General features: G+C 42.5%; 1 protein-coding gene across 1 annotated transcript in view; it reads right to left on the bottom strand.

Annotated features, from left to right (window-relative positions):
- The window catches only part of slc7a2 (solute carrier family 7 member 2), a 198,697-nt gene that overhangs the window by 77,135 nt on the left and 102,742 nt on the right, over positions 1 to 18,820 (bottom strand). Inside the window, exons 2-4 of the mRNA XM_041191056.1 lie at positions 5,581 to 5,971; positions 3,859 to 4,014; positions 3,018 to 3,183 (exon numbers count right to left, since the gene is read on the bottom strand). Of these exons, the coding sequence (XP_041046990.1) occupies positions 3,018 to 3,183; positions 3,859 to 4,014; positions 5,581 to 5,956 (698 nt within the window). The 5' untranslated portion in view covers positions 5,957 to 5,971. The remainder of the gene's footprint in view (positions 1 to 3,017; positions 3,184 to 3,858; positions 4,015 to 5,580; positions 5,972 to 18,820) is intronic.

Here is an 18,820-nt window from a genome sequence, read left to right as displayed (position 1 = left end):
TAGATTATCTTTACTGATCTGGGAATGAAGACCAGAGAAGGTTATGTAAATTTTTGTGGTTTGGCTAAATGAGATTAATTTTGTTTTTGTCATAAAAGCAAAATACTGCAGATGTTGGAAATCTGAAACAAAAACAGAAAATGCTGGAACAAAAACAGAAAATGCTGGAAAAATTCATTTTTTTCTGGCCTGAATCTTCCATTCGGCATGTGGGGTGGGGCCACACACTGACACATAAAATGACACGGGGTGACGTCAGGCGTGCGTCCCGATGTCACCGCGCTTCATCCAGATCTTCAGTTTGGCGGGCGCGCACCAGAGTCGGCTGCACGCCTGCCAAACTGTCAAAGGCCTATTAAGGCTGTTAATTAACTAATTGAGGCACTTGTCTGGGCTGCCTGTCCAACCTTAAGGTTGGTGGGCAGGCGAAGAGCCCAGGTGGCCTTCGCATTTTTCATGGAACCTCATTCACAAGTGGGATGAGGTTTCATGAAGTGTTTATAACTTTAATTAAAAAATTTTATTAAAATTCATAGACATGTCCCAGCTCATGAGGGGAGATGCCTGAATAATTGTTTTCATTCTTTTTTTTCCATTTTCCACAATCAAATTAATCTCCCTGAGGCACAGAGCTGCCTCAGGGAGATTTCTGCGCTCTTTCGTGCATCACAGGCCCCGACTCTCCCTCCTCTGCCCGCCTGCATAGGTAACGCTAAGCGCTTCCAGATGCGCGTCACGCTGGGCGGGCCTTAATTGGCCTGTCCAAGTAAAATGGCAGTGCACAGCTGATCGTGGGCAGCGATCGGCTGTGCACCTGCCGCCTGCTCCCACTTAGACCCCCCGATAGGGAGAAAATTCTCCCCCTCAACCCTGAATTTTTCCAGCATTTGCTGAGTTTTTACAGTATTTTCTGTTTTTGTTTGTTTTTGTCGTTATGGCCGGAATACAGTTCCCTTTTTACTTTTTTGGTGCAGGGTACGCCAGTGTGTAATGCTGGACGTGAGTGGCTCTGAACTTTATTGCACAGGCACTGAGTAGACTTTGGGTGCAAATGAAAGGGTGATTTCAGACATCTGGGATGGAGGTAGCCCTGGTATGCGGTTGAAGCTGATCTTTGGTAGTCTAGTTGAAGAAGCGTTGGATCAAGGTGTCCCTGCCTCCCTGGAGTAATGAAGCCTGCCTCCATGCCCTCAGCATTCTCCTCACTGTGCTCCTCTTCTGACTTACTACTGCACTCGTCATCTGTGGTCTCTGCAGGTGCATCAAGATCCACTTCCTCCAGTAGGTCCCCCCTTGCCAGAACCAGATTGTGGAGGGCACAATCATGCAACATTATCAGTGCCACCCACACATGGGGTAGTATTGTAGTGCATCCCCTGAACGGTCCAGGCATCAAAAGCACATCTTGAGGATACCTAGGGTCCTCTCTATCACTGCCCCTGTGGAGGCATGACTCATATTGTAATGCTTCTCTGCCTCTTTTCTTGGGTGGCGGAGAGGCATCATGAGCTACCTCTTCAACGGATAGCCTTTGTCACCCAGCAGCCAACCATCCAGTTGGGCTGGAGCACTAAAGAGCCTCGGCACCTGGGAGTGTCTCAGGATATAAGCGTCATGGGAGTTGCCAGGGTACCTTGCACAGACTTGCAGAATCTGCATCCTGTGGCCACAAACTGTCTGCACGTTCATGGAGTGGAAGCCCTTCCTGTTGGTGAAGGCACCCGGCTGACCCGCTGGCCACATGTGCAGTCGATGAACCCTGGATGTGGGGAACCCAGCAATCACTGCAATGCCTCTGGCTCACTCAGCCTGGCTGGCCTCGTCCATACCATAAGAATAAAGGTTAGTACGGGCCTGAACAGAGCTCTGTCACCAGTTTGACACAACTGTGGACAGCTGATTGGGAGACTCCGCACAGATCCTCCACTGAGCCCTGGAAAGAGCCGGAGGCATAGAAGTTGATGGCTACTGTGACCTTCAGAGTCACTGGCATGGGGTGACCACCCACACATTCAGAGCTGATCTTAGGCCCAATCATCTGGCAAATGGAGATTGTGGTCTCCCTTGAGAGGCAGAGCCTCCTTCGGCATTGCACCTCGGACATATTGAGGTAGCTGCATCACTGCCTGTAAACCCTGGCAGCAGGATAGTGGCCCCTTCCACCTTGGACTTCCTGCTAGCCCTGCGCCCATTGTGCCTGTGCCTCTCCTCTCACAGGTCGCTCCCCTGGAAGCTGCATTGGGACACCTGGCCTTCTCTCCCTTCTGCCCCCTCTCTTCCTCCTCAGAGGAGGTGTCACCAGTGGAGACCCCAATCCCCATTACCAGGATAATGGAAGGCTGTCTTATACCTGGAAGGGTCCATATGGCCTGAATCCACCGGAATCCTCCAGGGGCCTGGAGACGCCAATGAGTCCTGAAATGAAGCCTGCAATTGCTAAGAATTAAGCCCCGAGCAGAGATGAAGCTGCCAAGAACCAATAAGTCACCAGCAACAAACTATGTACCAAACTCCCCTCTACTGACAAAGGCAATGCTGCTGACCCCTTTATCCCACCAGTGGATGGGGTTTTTGAAAATGTTGGCTGGCCGCCTGCCCGTTTTGCTTGTGCGATGTGCGTCGAGTGTGAAATCACACAGGCAACAAAAAAATCACTGTCAATTGCCTTTTTGATGGCTTAAATTGCAGCCTCTTAATTAATGGCGAGTGCGGCTGTGGCACCCGCTCGCGCCCGGGTGCGCGATGACTTTGGGACACTCACCTGACATCACTGCGTGCTATTTTACACCCGATCAGGTCAGGTGCGCGTCCGCCCGGGGGGGATGTAAAATTCTGCCCAATGTGCTGCATTAACTGCAGAAAGGTAAATTATTAACCAAAGTTATGTCTCTCAACAGCAAAATGTTTTGTTGCAAGATTCAAAACTTTCTCAAATTAAGGATCCCACTGTTTCAAATGCAAAATAACTTTTGGGATAAATTATTTCTGTTGTATCCACTTCCTTTTAGCAAACTTACTTTGTAATAGCTGTGAAGTTTATGAGCGACTCTTCAGTGATCTTCCAATTCTCTATGTCTCCTTTCACAAATCCCGTGATAATAACAAATATAAGGACCACGATGTTGATGGCCGTAAATATTTTAGTAACCCAAGCAGACTCCTTCACACCAAATGACAGAAGACCTAAGGTGCATAGAATATTCAAAGTATAAATGCATCAATTTACTGTTTTTTTTCTCCACAGACAGGAAAATGTTTTCACAACAGATATAAGTAAATATAGAAGAATATAGCCTAGATATTTATCGCACAAAATCAGCAGATTTTTGGTTTTGTTTCAGGAAATGAGATAGGTTTTAGGTACAGCAGAGTCTGTGCCTGTTGCTCTGTACAGCAAATTTCATCCGAATGGTTTCCCACAACACTTATATCTTGGCAGCAGTTTGACATCTTGTCTAGGGCATTCCCAGGTTACCCTGAAATCTTTCTGATATACTTCTGATAGATATGAACAGGCACAGGTGACATTCTGGGCTACTTGTGGGCATTGCATGAAATAAGAACTTGAATAAAATATTTTGGAAAGAAATGTCAAAGACTTTTGCCCTCAAAATATTTAATTTCTCTGCAAAGGGAAATTGTTTTATCCCTGTATAAACTAAATAAAGTCTTTCCACTTAAGGAACAACTGATACATTAATATGTCATGTGAAATTTTACTTGAAAAATCTCCTTAAATTCATTATCCTACCCTGCAGTAAAAGAAATTAGACATTTCCCCCATTTCATAAGCATTACAATAAATGTCTTTCCCAGATTACTGTAAAATGACATACTAAAACTTTATTCTCAGCATACCAGACAATAATAATATAAGACACACTGCAAAAAAGTCTGGATATTCTGCTAATCCTGGTGAATTCATCCTGAAGTATGTGCCAAAGAAATATCCAATCTGTTTGCCAACAAGTTCATCAAAGGTACCACTCCATGCCCTGGCAACACTTGAAGTACCTAAGTGCAAAGACAAATGAACATATACAACAAAGTTATGGATTCACATTAGTGTTTCATTGGCAACCTGTGAAAAGTAAGAAAAACAAAATGTTCATTGGATGAATAATTGTTGCTTGGATCGCGACAATATTCCAGGCTATACACAAGAGGTATCCCATTAGACTACAACACTATCACTTGTACTCCAAAATAATTCATTTTCCAAAGCTCTATGAAATTTCCTGAAAGAGACCAGAGATCACGGTAGGATCAACAATGCAATGTGAAATATCTGAAACACGTGAGCTTACGTGTAACTCTGAAATCTTGAGGTGGGGCAATTTGAACATTTTGAGATGTAAATCCTATTCAAATTAGGAGCTCATCCCATAAGGGAGCTGGAGCATAATTGCCAAAAAGCTGGTGGCCATTCATCTTAAACTGCATTAGCATAATGATTACCAATATGATTTGCAGCAATTCTTTTATAATTGACTATAGTTGACTCTTCATGGCTTCTGAAATGACCCAGCAAAGTTGATAAAGGCAGGCTCCATGAGTGAACCAACTTAGGATTTGGTAACATTCAAGAAGTCAACTTTTCATAATTTTTTTTTCCTATGCCAGCCATCGACATAACGACTGCATCACCATACCCTTGGCTGAACATAAAACGGAATAACTAAAATTAAAACTCTGCCTAGCAGCTTATTGAAAGAAATTGTTTCTCTTCAGCTTAATGCAGAACCTAACTCCCATAAAATATAAACATAATCGCTTTAGGATAACTATTAATGCATCTTTTTCTCTAATCTTCAGCAAAACCAGGATAACCCAAGATTAAGAAATGCACAAAAATAAATGGAAAGTGAACTTCAGTTATACAATATACGAACAAGAATCAGGTGTAGGCCATTCAGCCCCTTGAGCCTGCACTGCCACTGAATAAGATCATGGCTGATCTGATAATAACCTGAAATCTGCTACCCACCTACACCCGATAACCTATCACCTCCTTGCTTATCAAGAATCTATCTACCTCTACCTTAAAAATGTACAAAGACTCTGCTTCCAACACCTTTTCAGGAAGAGTTCCAAAGACTCACGACCCTCTGAGTGAAAAAACTTTGCCTCACCTCTGTCTTAAATGGGTGACCCCTTATTTTTAAATAGTGAGCTCTAGTTCTAGATTCTCCCACAAGAGGAAACATCCTCTCCACATCCACCCTGTCAAGACTTCTCAGGATCTTATATGCTTCAATCAAGTCCCCTCTTACCCTTCTAAACTCCAGCAGATACAGGCCTAGTCTGTCCAATCTTTCCTCATAAGACAACCCACCCATTCCAGGAATTAGTCTGGTAAACGTTCTCTGAACTGTTTTCAGCGTATTTACATTCTTTCTTAAATAAGGTGACCAATACTGTACACAACACCCAAATGTGGTTTCACTAGTGCTCTGTACAACTGAAACATAACCTCCCTACGTTTGTATTCAATTCCCTTCTCAATAAATGATAGCATTGTATTAACTTTCCTAATTACTTGCTATTTACTTGTTATTTATGTACGTAAGAAACACTTACCAATGACATAAGAAAGAATTAAGTTCCAGCCTGTGATGAATGCCCAGAGTTCACCAACAGTCACATAACTGTATAGATATGCAGAACCAGTCTTTGGAACACGGGCCCCAAATTCTGCATAGCACAGACCAGCCATCACTGAAGCCAATGCCGCAATTAGGAAAGAGATGATAATGCTGGGTCCGGAATCCCATTTGGCAACCTCACCAGCTAGAACGTAAACACCAGCTCCGAGAGTGCTACCAACTCCCAGTGCTATCAGGTCTATGGTGGACAAACAGCGACATAGTTTGCTATCTTCAAGATTATTTTGGTTTATGATTTTTCTACGAACTAAACATCGAGCAAAAGACCACACAGTGCCACAGTGAATCATCTTTGATGGGGAGTGCTGAAACAAAAAGAAAAATACTTTAAAAACGCGTTAAATAGACATCTTTTGTTTCGCATCTTCAATTTCTTCAGTGTTCTATCAGCTTATTGTCAGGACAAGCCACTGCCGAAGAACTTTTGTCTAAATATCTGCATAACAAAAAATTTGCTATGATGAAACATTTTCCTTTATCAAACTAGCCTAGTTAAACAGTATTAAAAACATAGGTGAATTTCTTTCTCCATTGCTCTGATGTTGCCATTCTTTAATGTCTTTTTTTCCTTTTCCAATGTACAATGTATTATGCTACTGCTGAGAGGCAGATGTATTTAATGTGGCCTTCAGGGCCTACAAACTGTTACGGCACTTGAAGTATACAGGATAACTTTCTTTGCCCCAATTCGAACCATATCCCCTGGTATCGTTGACCCAGCAGACAATATTAACATTAGTTGACCCAGAAAATTCCAGCTCGGTCAGGGCCACTGGTTCAGACAAATCTTGCCCTGTGGCGGAAGAACAAACATCCAGGTGTCTAAATCCTTTTATTCTGTCGTACGGGATTTTTTCTTTTATATGTCTGACACAGTACATGTACAATAAAGATACAATTGTATCATTTGTACTTCACTCAACAATAAAGAGAATGCACTGTCTTATAAGAATATAGATGTCACTCAACATAGTGTACAATGTTATATCAGAGCCACTGTTTTACAGCAACTGAATAAGTCAAATTGCATCTTTATCCTTGTTTTTTTTTAAACTGTTCAGCAATTCTGTTTACCTAAGTTCCTGGGCTATATATTCAATTTTATTGTGTCTGTACACCAAAGCCTAGGAGGTTTCAGCAAGATGTACATACTGTTTGTATTTGATTAGTGGCACTGGAGCATGGAATGACTCGTAGCTTTAACGACTTTATAAAAAGGTGGTGGGTTGACTGTGGGTGGGGGTGGGGGAGCGGTTGTGGCACAGGGAGTGTTAGGTTACACAAAAACAAAAAATACTGGAAAAACTCAGCAGGTCTGACAGCATCTGTGGAGAGAAAGACAAGAGTTAACGTTTTGAGTCCATATGACTATCTTCAGACTGTTACGTTAATGTCATTTCCCAGCACTAGGGATATTGGTAAGGGATGGGAGCACTGCAGTTGGCAGCATAAGATTTTGCAGCACTAGGGAGAGTCTGGAGTTTTTGCACCACTTGAGTAGTATCCTGGGGATTAGCAGCATTAACATAAACCAGATTTTGCTAGAATTGTTTGGTCAGCGGAATGTTGGAAGGCTGGAGAGGTGGTGATGGAATTTGACAGAATTGTAGTGTCATTCTGAGGCGTTGGTTTTACAAATCTAAAGGCAGTGGGGGACGTTGATCTTTAAAGGGAATGGGGCAGAAAGCCAAAGGTGTGGCTTGTTTTATGCAGCCCTGCATTCCTGACCTCAAGCGAAACTTCCATTTGGGATCCACTTTGGCTCAACAGGTCTTTCTGATAGGCAGTGGTCTTGAAATTCTGTCCAATATCTTGACATCCTCAGCTAACACCATCAATATTTTTTCCCCTAACACAAGCACAGCACTCTAAAGCCTATTTTAGCACCTTTTGCTATTCCCACAAAGGTCATTTAACTCAGTGTAGACCTGCACTCTGATAGTTCAGCAAGCTTATCCAAGGGGATGTGTTTTTTTTAAATTCATTCAGGGGATGTGGGCTTCACTGGCTAGGCCTTCTTGAACTGCTGCAGTCCCTGTGCTTTAGGGACACCCACAGAGAGAGTTCCAGGATTTTGAACCAGCAGCAAAGGAATGGCAACATATTTCCAAGTCAGGATGGGGAGTGGCTTGGAGGGGAACTTCCAGGTGGAAAAAATTCACTTCCTTTTTAAAAACATAATTAAACATGTTAAACAGATACACACTAAAATATTGCAGGTTTGGTGCTAGATTTATCAGGGTTATTTCACTCCTAGTAATTCATCTTGGATTCTCATTTTAAAACCAAGGTGTAGTGGGTCCCATCATCATCACTGACAACAGCCCTTCCTCCAAGAACCCATCAACTATCTCCTGCCCTTGTCCTTCTAGATTGTAGTGGTCATGGGTTTGGAAGGTCCTATCTAAGGATGCTTGGTGAGTTCCTGCAGTGCATTTTGTAGATGGTACACACTGCTGCCACTATGCGTCAGTGGTGGAGGGAGTGAATGTTTGTGGATGGGGTGCCAATCAGGTGGGCTGCTTTGCCCTAGATGGTGTTGAACTTCTTGAGTGTTGCTGGAGCTGCACTCATCCAGGCAAGTGGAGGTTATTCCATAACACTCCTGACTTGTGCGTTGTAAATGGTGCACAGACTTTGGGGAGTCAGGAGGTGAGTTACTTGCCATTGGATTCCTAGCCTCTGACCTGCTCTTGTAGCCACAGTATTTATATGGCTAGTCCAGTTCAGTTTCTGATCAATGGTAATCCCCAAGATGTTGATAGTGGGCTATTCAATGATGGTAATGTCACTGAATGTCAAGGGTTAATTCTCTCTTATTGGAGTTTTCATTGCCCTGGCACTTGTGTGGCATGAATTTTACTTGCCACTTATCAGCTCAAGCCTAGATATTGTCTTGCTGCAGTTGGACATGGGCTGCTTCAATATCTGAGGAGTCACGAAAGGTGCAATCATCAGTGAACATCCTCACTTCTGACCTTATCTGGAAGGAAGGTAACTGATGTAGCAGCTGAAGATGGTTGGGCCTAGGACAAATCCTGAGGAACTCCTGCAATGATGTTGTAGAGCTGAAATGACTGACCTCCAATGACCACAACCATCTTCCTTTGTGCTAGGTATGACTTCAAGCAGCGGAGAGTTTTCCCCCACCGATTCCCATTGACTCCAGTTTTGCTAGGGTTCCTTGATGCCACACTCGTCAAATGCTGCCTTGATCTCAAAGGCAGTCACTCACCTCGGGAATTCTTATCTTTTGGCCCTGTTTGAATCATGGTACTCATGTATCTGGTCTGCATGGCTGAGCTATTCCCCAGGTAACCGTGCAAACCTAACAGCATGCACAAGTCTGCTTTTATCACATGTCAGCCGCAGCCATATACAAACAGGAAGAAAAGTGTAAAATATGGCTACGATCCTGCTGGAAAGTGCACCTGTGTAAATGTCATGTCCCCAAGGTCATGGTTGGGTTTTGTTGTGGTGCATCTTGCAGGTCACTTGTCTGCCAACTCTTGTTTACATTGGGAAATAGTCACATGGGCAAGGAGCCATGTTCCTGTTGGTACGTATGCAGCCATATCGGTGTATATTGTTGTCACTGTAAGAGTTTTCAAAGCAGCTGTTTCAAGTACATTGTGGCATCGAAATCAACTCTGAAAGCTAATTGTTCCAATCACTGGAAAACTACCTGCCCAGCAGCACTATGTATCAAAACATTTATTTCAGCTGAAGTATTAAGGAACAGAGCATTATCAATAGAGTTCAAAAGGAGGCTAAATATTTAGCTTTAAAGTACAAATATTTGCTTTGCCTGCGTAATAGGGCAAGGTTTCAGGACTAAGTAAAACAATGGTGTTCACGCAAACTTTCCACATTTCATTAATATTTCATAAAAAGTACTATCTTATCTTTATTAAACTTGAAGGACAGGCTTGCTATGCGTATAAGATATAACGTATTAACGAAGTAGGATAATTGGATCTGAAATCACGTTAATTAAAAAAAACAGGCTTGATTCCATAACTAATTAAACGATTATAAGAGGACTGACTATCTAAGGAGGGTTTTATTAAAAACAATTTAACCCATGCTTGGAAACATCTTCCATTACAGACACAATTTCAGCTAAGGAAAACACCATTTTTTCGAATGTATTTGTTCTACAGAGTATCTAAAATGTCCTACATAGCCACACCAAATATGAAGCAGGTAGCAATCATAAGATATTACATATATTATAGTAGCTTAATTCATCAAATCAACAGTGAAAATAAACATTTTGGGAAAACTCAATGAAAAATTGGCCGAATGGAATCTTAGTAATCTAATGTACTAAAAAAGGCAAAAATTATGCTGAGTTGCCTTAGCTGAGAGATGGAGACAAGTTAAGAAAATTATAATGTTGTTGTACAATGTAATTGTCAGACTTTATCTGGTGTACCGAATGGAGTTTTGACCACCCAAAGGAAGAATATTATCATCCTTTAAGAACATACAAAGGTGAGCAATGATGGTGATTCTGCTATGAGAAACAGTAAGGGAGGTTGGGCTCATTCTTTATTGGAAAAGTGAAGACCACAAGAACATTACATGAAGAAAATTGTCAAAAATTTGTCCATAAATAGGATGTGTGGAGGTAGGGATGGAGGATTGTAGATGGAATACATTTTTAATCTCATACAGAAAGGTGCATTTGGATGATAAACACAGAGGCGGTGTCAGCTACAATATTGACATCTACCCGGCTATGTGGAGAAGTGCCCAGGTATGTCCTGTACACAAAAAGCAGGGCAAATCCAACCCAGCCAATTACTGCCCCATCAGTCTACTCTCAATCATCAGTAAAGTAATGGAAGGGGTCATCAACAGTGCTATCAAGCGGCACTTGCTTAGCAATAACATGCTCACTGATGTCCAGTTTGTGTTCCAACAGGGCCACTCAGCAACTGACCTCATTACAGCCTTGGTTTAAACATGGACAAAAGAGCTGAACTCCCGAGGTGAAGTGAGAGTGACTGCCCTTGACATCAAGGCAGCATTTGACTGAGTGTGGCATCAAGGAGCCCTAGCAAAACTGGAGACAATGGGAATCATGGGGATAGTCTCTGCTGCTTGGAAGTCATGCCTAGCACAAAGGAAGATGCTTGTGGTTGTTGGAAGTCAGTCAAATCAGCTCCACGACATCACTGCAGGAGTTTCTCAGGGTAGTGTCCCAGGCCCAACCATCTTCAGCTGCTTCATCAATGACCTTCTTTCCATCATAAGGTCAGAAATGGGGATGTTCACTGATGATTGCACAATGTTCAGCACCATTCGCGACTCCTCAGATACTGAAGCAGTCCATGTCCAAATGCAGCAAGACCTGGACAATATCCAGACTTAGGTTGACAAGTGGCAAGTAACATTCACACCATACAAGTGTCAGGCAATGACCACCTCCAACAAGAGAGAATCCAACCATCGCTCCTTGATGTTCAATGGCATTACTATGGCTGAATCCCACCATTATCAACATCTTGGGGGTTACCATTGACCAGAAACTGAATTGGACTAGTCATATAAATACTGTGGCTACAAGAGCAGGTCAGAGGCTAGGAATCCTGTGATGAGTAACTCACCTCCTGACTCCCCAAAGCCTGCACAAGTCAGGAGTGTGATGGAGTACTCCCCAATTGCCTGGATGAGTGCAGCACCCATAACACTCAAGAATCTGGACACCGTCTAGGATAAGGCAGCCCACTTGATTGGCACCACATCCATAAACATTCACTCCCTCCACCACTGACACACAGTAGCAGCAGTGTGTACCATCTACATGATGCACTGCAGAAATTCACCAAGGCTCCTTAGACAGCACCTTCCAAACCATGACCACTACCATCTAGAAGGTCAAGGGCAGCAGATAGATGGGAACACCACGACCTGGAGGTTCCCCTCCAAGTAACTCACCATCCTGACTTGGAAATATATCGCCGTTTCTTCACTGTCACTGGGTCAAAATGCTGGAACTCCCTTCCTAACAGCACTGTGGGTGTAACTACACCACATGGACCGCAGTAGTTCAAGAAGGCAGCTCACCACCACCTTCTCAAGGGCAACTAGGGATGGGCAATAAATGCTGGCTCAGCCAGTGAAGCCCACATCCCGTTTAAAAAAAAAGTGTGACAAAAGATTACAGGGACCCAATAAGAAGTCCTGCAGTCAAGAAAGAAACTATAGCTTCAGTGACTGTATCTATCTTGGCCTGTCCCATTTACAGCAATAGGAACCTCTTCATGCAACTGAATCAAGTATGCAGCAATTTGAATAAATGCTATCACAATGGCACACTTCAGATGGCTAATACATACTGTTATGATCTCGGTCAAGACCAGTAATTTAAGAAAAAATAGAAAATCCTAGTTAATGACTGGAAGAATAAAGCCACAACATTCCAAAATTTAAAACAAAACAATTTTTACTATACAAGAGGCGAACAAAGGAAAACTAATTTCTATCTTAGGTAGCCCCCCTCCCCCCGCCCTATAATCTAAAGCCCACAATCAACAGAAATTAAACATGAATTAACAGGCAAGTTGCGGTTGACTATAAAATATACGTTAAATAGCAGATACAACTAAGGCAGATCTTACAAATTGGCTGAGCAGTCCACCCAACCTACATGTCATCAACCTCAGTCACAAAGTCCTTTAAAACTCTGTCTTCTTTGTAAAGAATTTGAGTTCCCCTTCTTTTAGACTTTAAGCTGATTACCAACCAACAACAGCACACAACCAATCCAAATTCCACAAGCTAGGTCATCACCAAATATAGCATGTCTGCAGAATCTCCTCAACTCTGCTTATGATGGTCGACATGGCACATGCCATCAATATTATCTTCAAGTAACAGAAACAACTGTAGCAACTGTACATTTGCCTATTCTCAGCATTTGGATCTACCCTCTGGCTTCTTCAGCCTGCCTGTACTGCACCGCTGAGATTGTCATCTGAGCTTGAGCTTGGATGGCTCTGCTCTGTCCTCTTTTATGTGGTTTCACCCAGTTTCAGTCTTACCTGAAGTTTTGGTTTCCAATCTCAGTTTCAGGTTTAGGTTACTTAGAACTGGAAGGATCAAATTCCTTTCTCAGTTTCCCTTTTATTATGGTCTTTCTCAAAACTACAAGCTTTGAAACGACGGATCACAATCGGCTTATGTAGGAAAAACAGCACAGAAACAGGACATTCGCCCCAACCTGTCCAGCATTTGTACTCCACTCAAACCTCCTCAAATCTTTCATCTAAATCTATCATTGTTACCCTATATTCCCTTCTCCCTCATATGCTTATCTGGCTTCCTCTTAAATGCAACAATACTATTTGCTTTTGGTAATGAGTTCCACATTCTTGCTACTCTTTGGGTAAAAACATTTCTTCTGAATTCCCTTTTGGATTTCTGGGTGACTATCTTATATTGGCCTGCATTTATGCTCTTCCCCACAAGAGGAACAATATCTGTATCCACTCTATCAAAATCTTTCATAATTTTAAAGACCTTTATTTGGTCATCCCACAGTCTTCTTTGTTCAAGAGAAAGAGACCCAGGTTGTTTATCATTTCCTGATATCTATACCCACCCATTACTGGCATCAACCTTGTAAATCTTCTCTACGCTCTCTCCAGGGCCTCTATATCCTTTAAAGAGTTCCTCAGGGTAGTGTCCTGTGCCCAAGCATCTTCAGCTGTTTCATCAACGACCTTCACTTCATTGTAAGGTCAGATGTGGGGATGTTCGCTGATGATTGCACAAGGTTCAGCACCATACGCGACGCCTAAGATACTGAAGCAGTCTATGTCCGTATGCAGCATATCAACATTGTGGGGGTTACCATTGATCAGAAACAGAACTGGACTAGACATATAGGGCTGAATTTTGCCATTGGTGAGCAGGGGGCAGGGCCCGCTCGCCATTGCGCAAAATGACGCGGGATGACGTCGGGGGGAACCCCCAATACTATCCTGCCTCATTTAAATTTTCAGGAAGGCGGGGGCACAGCAAAATCAGCTGCGGGCCCACCGACCTGTCAATGGCCAATTGAGGCCATTGACAGGATAATTAAAACAATTAATGGCCCTGCCCGTCCAACCTTAAGGTTGGTGGGCAGGCCAGGAGCCCCAGCGGGCTTCTGAAAAAACATGAAAACTCATCCATTGGTGGGATGAGGTTTCATGTAGGGTTTAAAAAAGTGTAATAAAGTTTTTGTGAAATTTATTAATATGTCCCATCTCGTGTGACATTGTCACATGAAGGGGACATATTAAGGACTTTTTTACTATTTTTAATGTTTGGACAACTTTCAGCGATCTCCCTGAGGCAGCACTTAGCCTCAGAGAGATGTGCGCTCTTTTGTGCGCATGCGCAAAAGAGCGCACTCTCGCATTTGGGGAATCCCCCCCCCCCTCAGGAAGCGCATAGCGCTTCCCACCGGGCGGCACGCTGGGCGAGCCTTAAATGGCCGCCCACTTAAGTCGGTGGCGGGGCCCGCTTCTCCGGCGGGGGTCAGCTTCCTGCCCGCCAGAGATTGGGTTGGGCCTGCCCGCCCGGCAGGCAGAAAACTCTGCCCATAAATACTGTGGCGACAAGAGTAGGTCAGAGGCTGGAAATCCTGCAGCAAGTAACTCATCTCCTGACTCCCCAAAGTCTGTCCAATATCTACAAGGCACAAGTCAGGAGTGTGATGGAATACCCTCCACTTGCCTAGATGTAGCTCCAACAACACCCAAGAAGCTCGACATCATCTAGGACAAAACAGCCCAACTGATTGGCACCCCATCCACCACCATCAACACTCACTCCCTCCACCACAGACGCACAGCGGCAGCAGTGAGTGCCATCTGCAAGCAGCACTGCTGGAACTCACCAAAGCTCCTTCAACAGCACTGTCTAAACTTGTGCCCTCTACCACCCAGAAGGAAGAGGGTACCAGATGCATGGGACACCAGCTGCAAGCTCCCCTTCAAGCCGCACAACATGTTGACTTGGAACTATTTTGTCGTTACTTCACTGTTGCTGGGCGAAAATCCTGAATTCCCTTTGTAACAGCACTTTGGGTGTTCCTACACTACATGGACAGAAGCAATTCAAGAAGGTGGTTCACCACCACCTACTCAAGGGCAATTAGGGATGGGCAATAAATGTTGGCCTAGCCAGCTAAGCCCACATCCTGTGAAAGAATAAATTTAAAAAATATATATAATATGGCGACTAGAACTGCACGCAGTACTCTAAGAGTAATCTAACCAAAATTCGATCCAGGTTTAACATGACTTCTCTACTTTACAATTCTATCCTTCAAAAAATAAAGCATATTGTTGGTTTGCTTTTTGTTACGGCCTTGCTAACCTGTGGTGCAAATGTCAATGATTTGTTTTGTTCCTCTCCCTCACCTGGACTTGCACCTTGCAATTAATAAAAAAAAATTCTTCCTACCTCCTCACGTTTAACTTTTGAACTTAATTTGCAAATTATATGCCCAGTCTGCAATTTTATTATTGCCCTCCTATAATTTGAAATGGTACAAAATCGAGTCTGCCTGTTCAGGTGAATCCTAAAGATCCCATGACCCTATTTGAAGAGCAAAGAGTTCTCCAGGTGCTTTGGCCTACATTCCTCAACCAAATTTTGGTTATTAATGTAGCTTCTATTTGCAGATGCTTGTGCACAACTAGAATCATAGTATGGTTAAGGACAGAAGGCCTTTCAGCCTGTCATATCTGTGCTGGCCTTCTGAAGGTGCAATTCATCGAGTGTCACTCCCCGGCCAAGTTTCCTGTAGTCATGCAATTTTTTTCTTTTCGGATAATAATCCAATTCCCTCTGAAAGCCTCAATTAACCCTATGTCTGCCACACTCTCACTTGTTGTGTGAAAAAAGCTTTTCCTCATGACACTATTGCTTTTTTTGCCAATTATCTTAAATCTGCCCTCTCAGATTCTCGATCTTCCAACCAATGGGAACATTTTTTTCCCCAACTACTCTGTCTAGACCCCTTATGATTTTGAATACCTCTATCAAAACTCTCAATCTTCTCTTCTCCACGGAGAACAGCTCCTACTTCTCCAAACTTTCCACATAACTGAAGTTCCTCATCCCTGAAACCATACTTTGAATCTTTTCTGCACACTCTCTAAAGTCTTCACATCCTTCCTGAATTGTGGTACCTGGAACAGTACGCAATACTCCAGCTGAGGCCAAACTAGTGTTTTATACAGGTTTAACATAACTCCTTTGCTTTTGCACTCTTTACCCCGATTGATAAAACCCAGGGTGCCTTATGCTTTATTAACCACTTTCTCAACCTGTCCTACCACCTTGTCATGACTGTATAATAATTTTCATAATATTTTTCTGCTTTATTGTGAAGTAGGTTTATGGGGGCTGTGTTTTTCTGTCTTGTGTGTGATTTAATTATATTTTGTAGCCAAGCAGACTGAAGGTGAAGTTATCAAAAGAAGTAAGGTGTAGAAGTGCTTTAATATGCTAATGAGTGAATATGGTTGGGGTCTTAGCATGTAAGATGTAAAGGGAATTTGCATTTTTAGATAGATGAAAGGGGATTTGGTTTTCAAAGGGATCTCAGTCTGTTTACAAGTAGCCAGACAAACAAGCTAAGAATGTGTTTATTTTTCTCAAGGGTTACTGGCAATATATAGTGGCAACATGAGAAGATTTATATTATGAGAAAGGTAAAGTTCAAAAGACATATGGAAACAATGGAATTTACATATTAAAAAGGGAGAAACATATATATAAGGAGATTGAGGCTGTGTCAGGAGAAGACATTGTAAGATCTAATAGAAGGGAATGAAGCCTCCTGAAGTTGGAGAGAGCCAATTTGAACTCCACTGTCCAGGGTATTGTGTTAATTTGCTGGTTCTGTTTAATTTTAATTTTTTAAAAAATCTCTAAAGTCTTGGTGGACTTATTACTTCTGAATTTAGGGCGCACATCTCAAAATAAACACATACTGCAAAGCCATTATGATAGCACAATCAAGTTTCCCTTGTGGATTTGATCCACCTGGCACACATCTGCTGCGTTATAACACACTTTCAGTGACTTATGCACATCCACACCCAGGTTCCTCTGCTCCTGCACCTCTTTAGAATTGTATCCTTTCATTTGATATTGTCTTTCTGTGTTCTTCCACCAAAATGAATCACTGTGCACTTCTCTGCATTATGTTTCATCTGCTACTTGTCCACCCTTCCCAGCAACCTATGTCTTTTTTAAATTCTACATTATCTTCCTCATGGTTCCAATGGTTCACAATGCTTCCAAGTTTTGTGTCATCCCAAATTTTGAAATTGTGCCCTGCATACAAAGGTCTCGGGCACCAATTTATATATCGGAGGAGCAGGGGTCCTAACACCAATACCTGGGAAACCCCTCTATTAAATTTTCCTCCAGTCCTAAAAACTACTGTTGAAGGGTCATGAGGACTCGAAACATCAACGCTTTTCTTCTCCGCTGATGCTGCCAGACCTGCTGAGTTTTTCCAGGTAATTCTGTTTTTGTTCTAAAAACTACTGTTCACCACTATTCTTTGTTTCCTGTCACTCAGCCAATTCCGTAACCATGTTGCTACTGTCCTTTTTACTGCATGAGCTCTAACTTTGCACATAGGTCTGTTGTGCGGGATTTTAATAAATTCCTTTTGGAAGATCATGTGCATTATATCAACAGCATTACCCCTATCTACCCCCTCAAGTTACCTCCTCAAAAAACACTAACAAGTTAGTTAAAAATGATTTTCCCTTAACAAATGTTCTACAATTTATATAAATGACTTGGCAAATGGTGTATAATGTGGGAAAAATGTGAAATTGTTTATTTTGGCAGCAAGTATAAAAAAGAAGCTTATTATCTAAATAGTGAGAGATTGCCATTGAGTTCTGAGATCAGAGGGATCTGGGTATCCTAGTGCATGAATCACAAAAGGCTATTATGCAGGTCTAGCAGGCAATTAGGAAAGCTAATAAAATTTTATCATTTATTGTGAGGAGAATTGATTACAAAAATAGAGAGGTTATGCTTCAGTTGTACAGGGTGCTGGTGAGACCACATCTGGAGCACTGTGTACAGTACTGGTCTCTTTATTTAAGGAAAGATGTAACTTCGTTAGAAGCAGTTCAGAGAAGGTTCACTAGACTAATACCAAGAATGGGCAGATTATTTTATGAGGAAAGATTGGACAGGTTAGGCTGGTATACACTGGAATAAGAGGCAACTTGATTGAAACCTTTAAGATCCTGAGGGGTCTTGACAGGGTGGACGTGGAGAGGATGTTTCCTTTTGTGGGAGGATCTAAAACTAGGGGTCACTGTTTAAAAATAAGGGGTCACTTATTTAAGACAGAGATTAGGAGAATTTTTTTCTCTGATGGTCATGAGTCTTTGGAACACTTTTTCTCAAAAGGTGGCGGAAGCAGAGTCGTTGAATATTTTTAAGGCAGAGTTAGATAGATTCTTGATTAACAAGGGGGTGGAAGGTTATCGTGGGGAAGGCAGAATATGGAGTTGAGGTTACATTCAGATCAGCCATGATCATATTGAATGGCAGAGCAGGCTCGAGGGGCCGAATGGCCTACTCCTGATCCTAATTCGTATGTTCGTATGTATGTTCATTCATATGTAAATCCAAGCTGGTTTTCCATAATTAACCTGCATTTGCTCAAGTGATTATTAATTTTGTCCCAAATTATTGTTTCTAAAAGCTTCCCCACCACCGAGGTTAAAATGAACTGGCCTATAGTTGCGGGGCTTATCTTTAAATCCTTTTTTGAACAAGGTGTAACATTTGCAATTCTCCAGTCGCCTGGCACCAGCCCCGAATCCAAGGAGGATTATAAAATTATGGCCAAATCCTCCACAATTTTTACACTCACTTCCTTCATTATCCTTGGATGAATCTTATCCTCTTCTGGAACTTTTTCAACTTTAAGCACAGACAGCCTATCCAAAACCTCCTCCTTATCAATTTTAAAACCTTCTAGTGTCTGAATTATCTCCTTTTCACCATGATTTGGGTAGCATCTTCTTCCTTGGTAAAGATAGATGCAAAGTACTCATTTAGTACCTCAGCTATGCCCCTTGCCCACGCATATAAATCCCTTTCTT

This window comes from Carcharodon carcharias, chromosome 1, assembly GCF_017639515.1.
Source record: "Carcharodon carcharias isolate sCarCar2 chromosome 1, sCarCar2.pri, whole genome shotgun sequence".
NCBI lineage: Eukaryota > Metazoa > Chordata > Chondrichthyes > Lamniformes > Lamnidae > Carcharodon > Carcharodon carcharias.
This window is presented reverse-complemented; position numbering and strand designations above follow the sequence as displayed.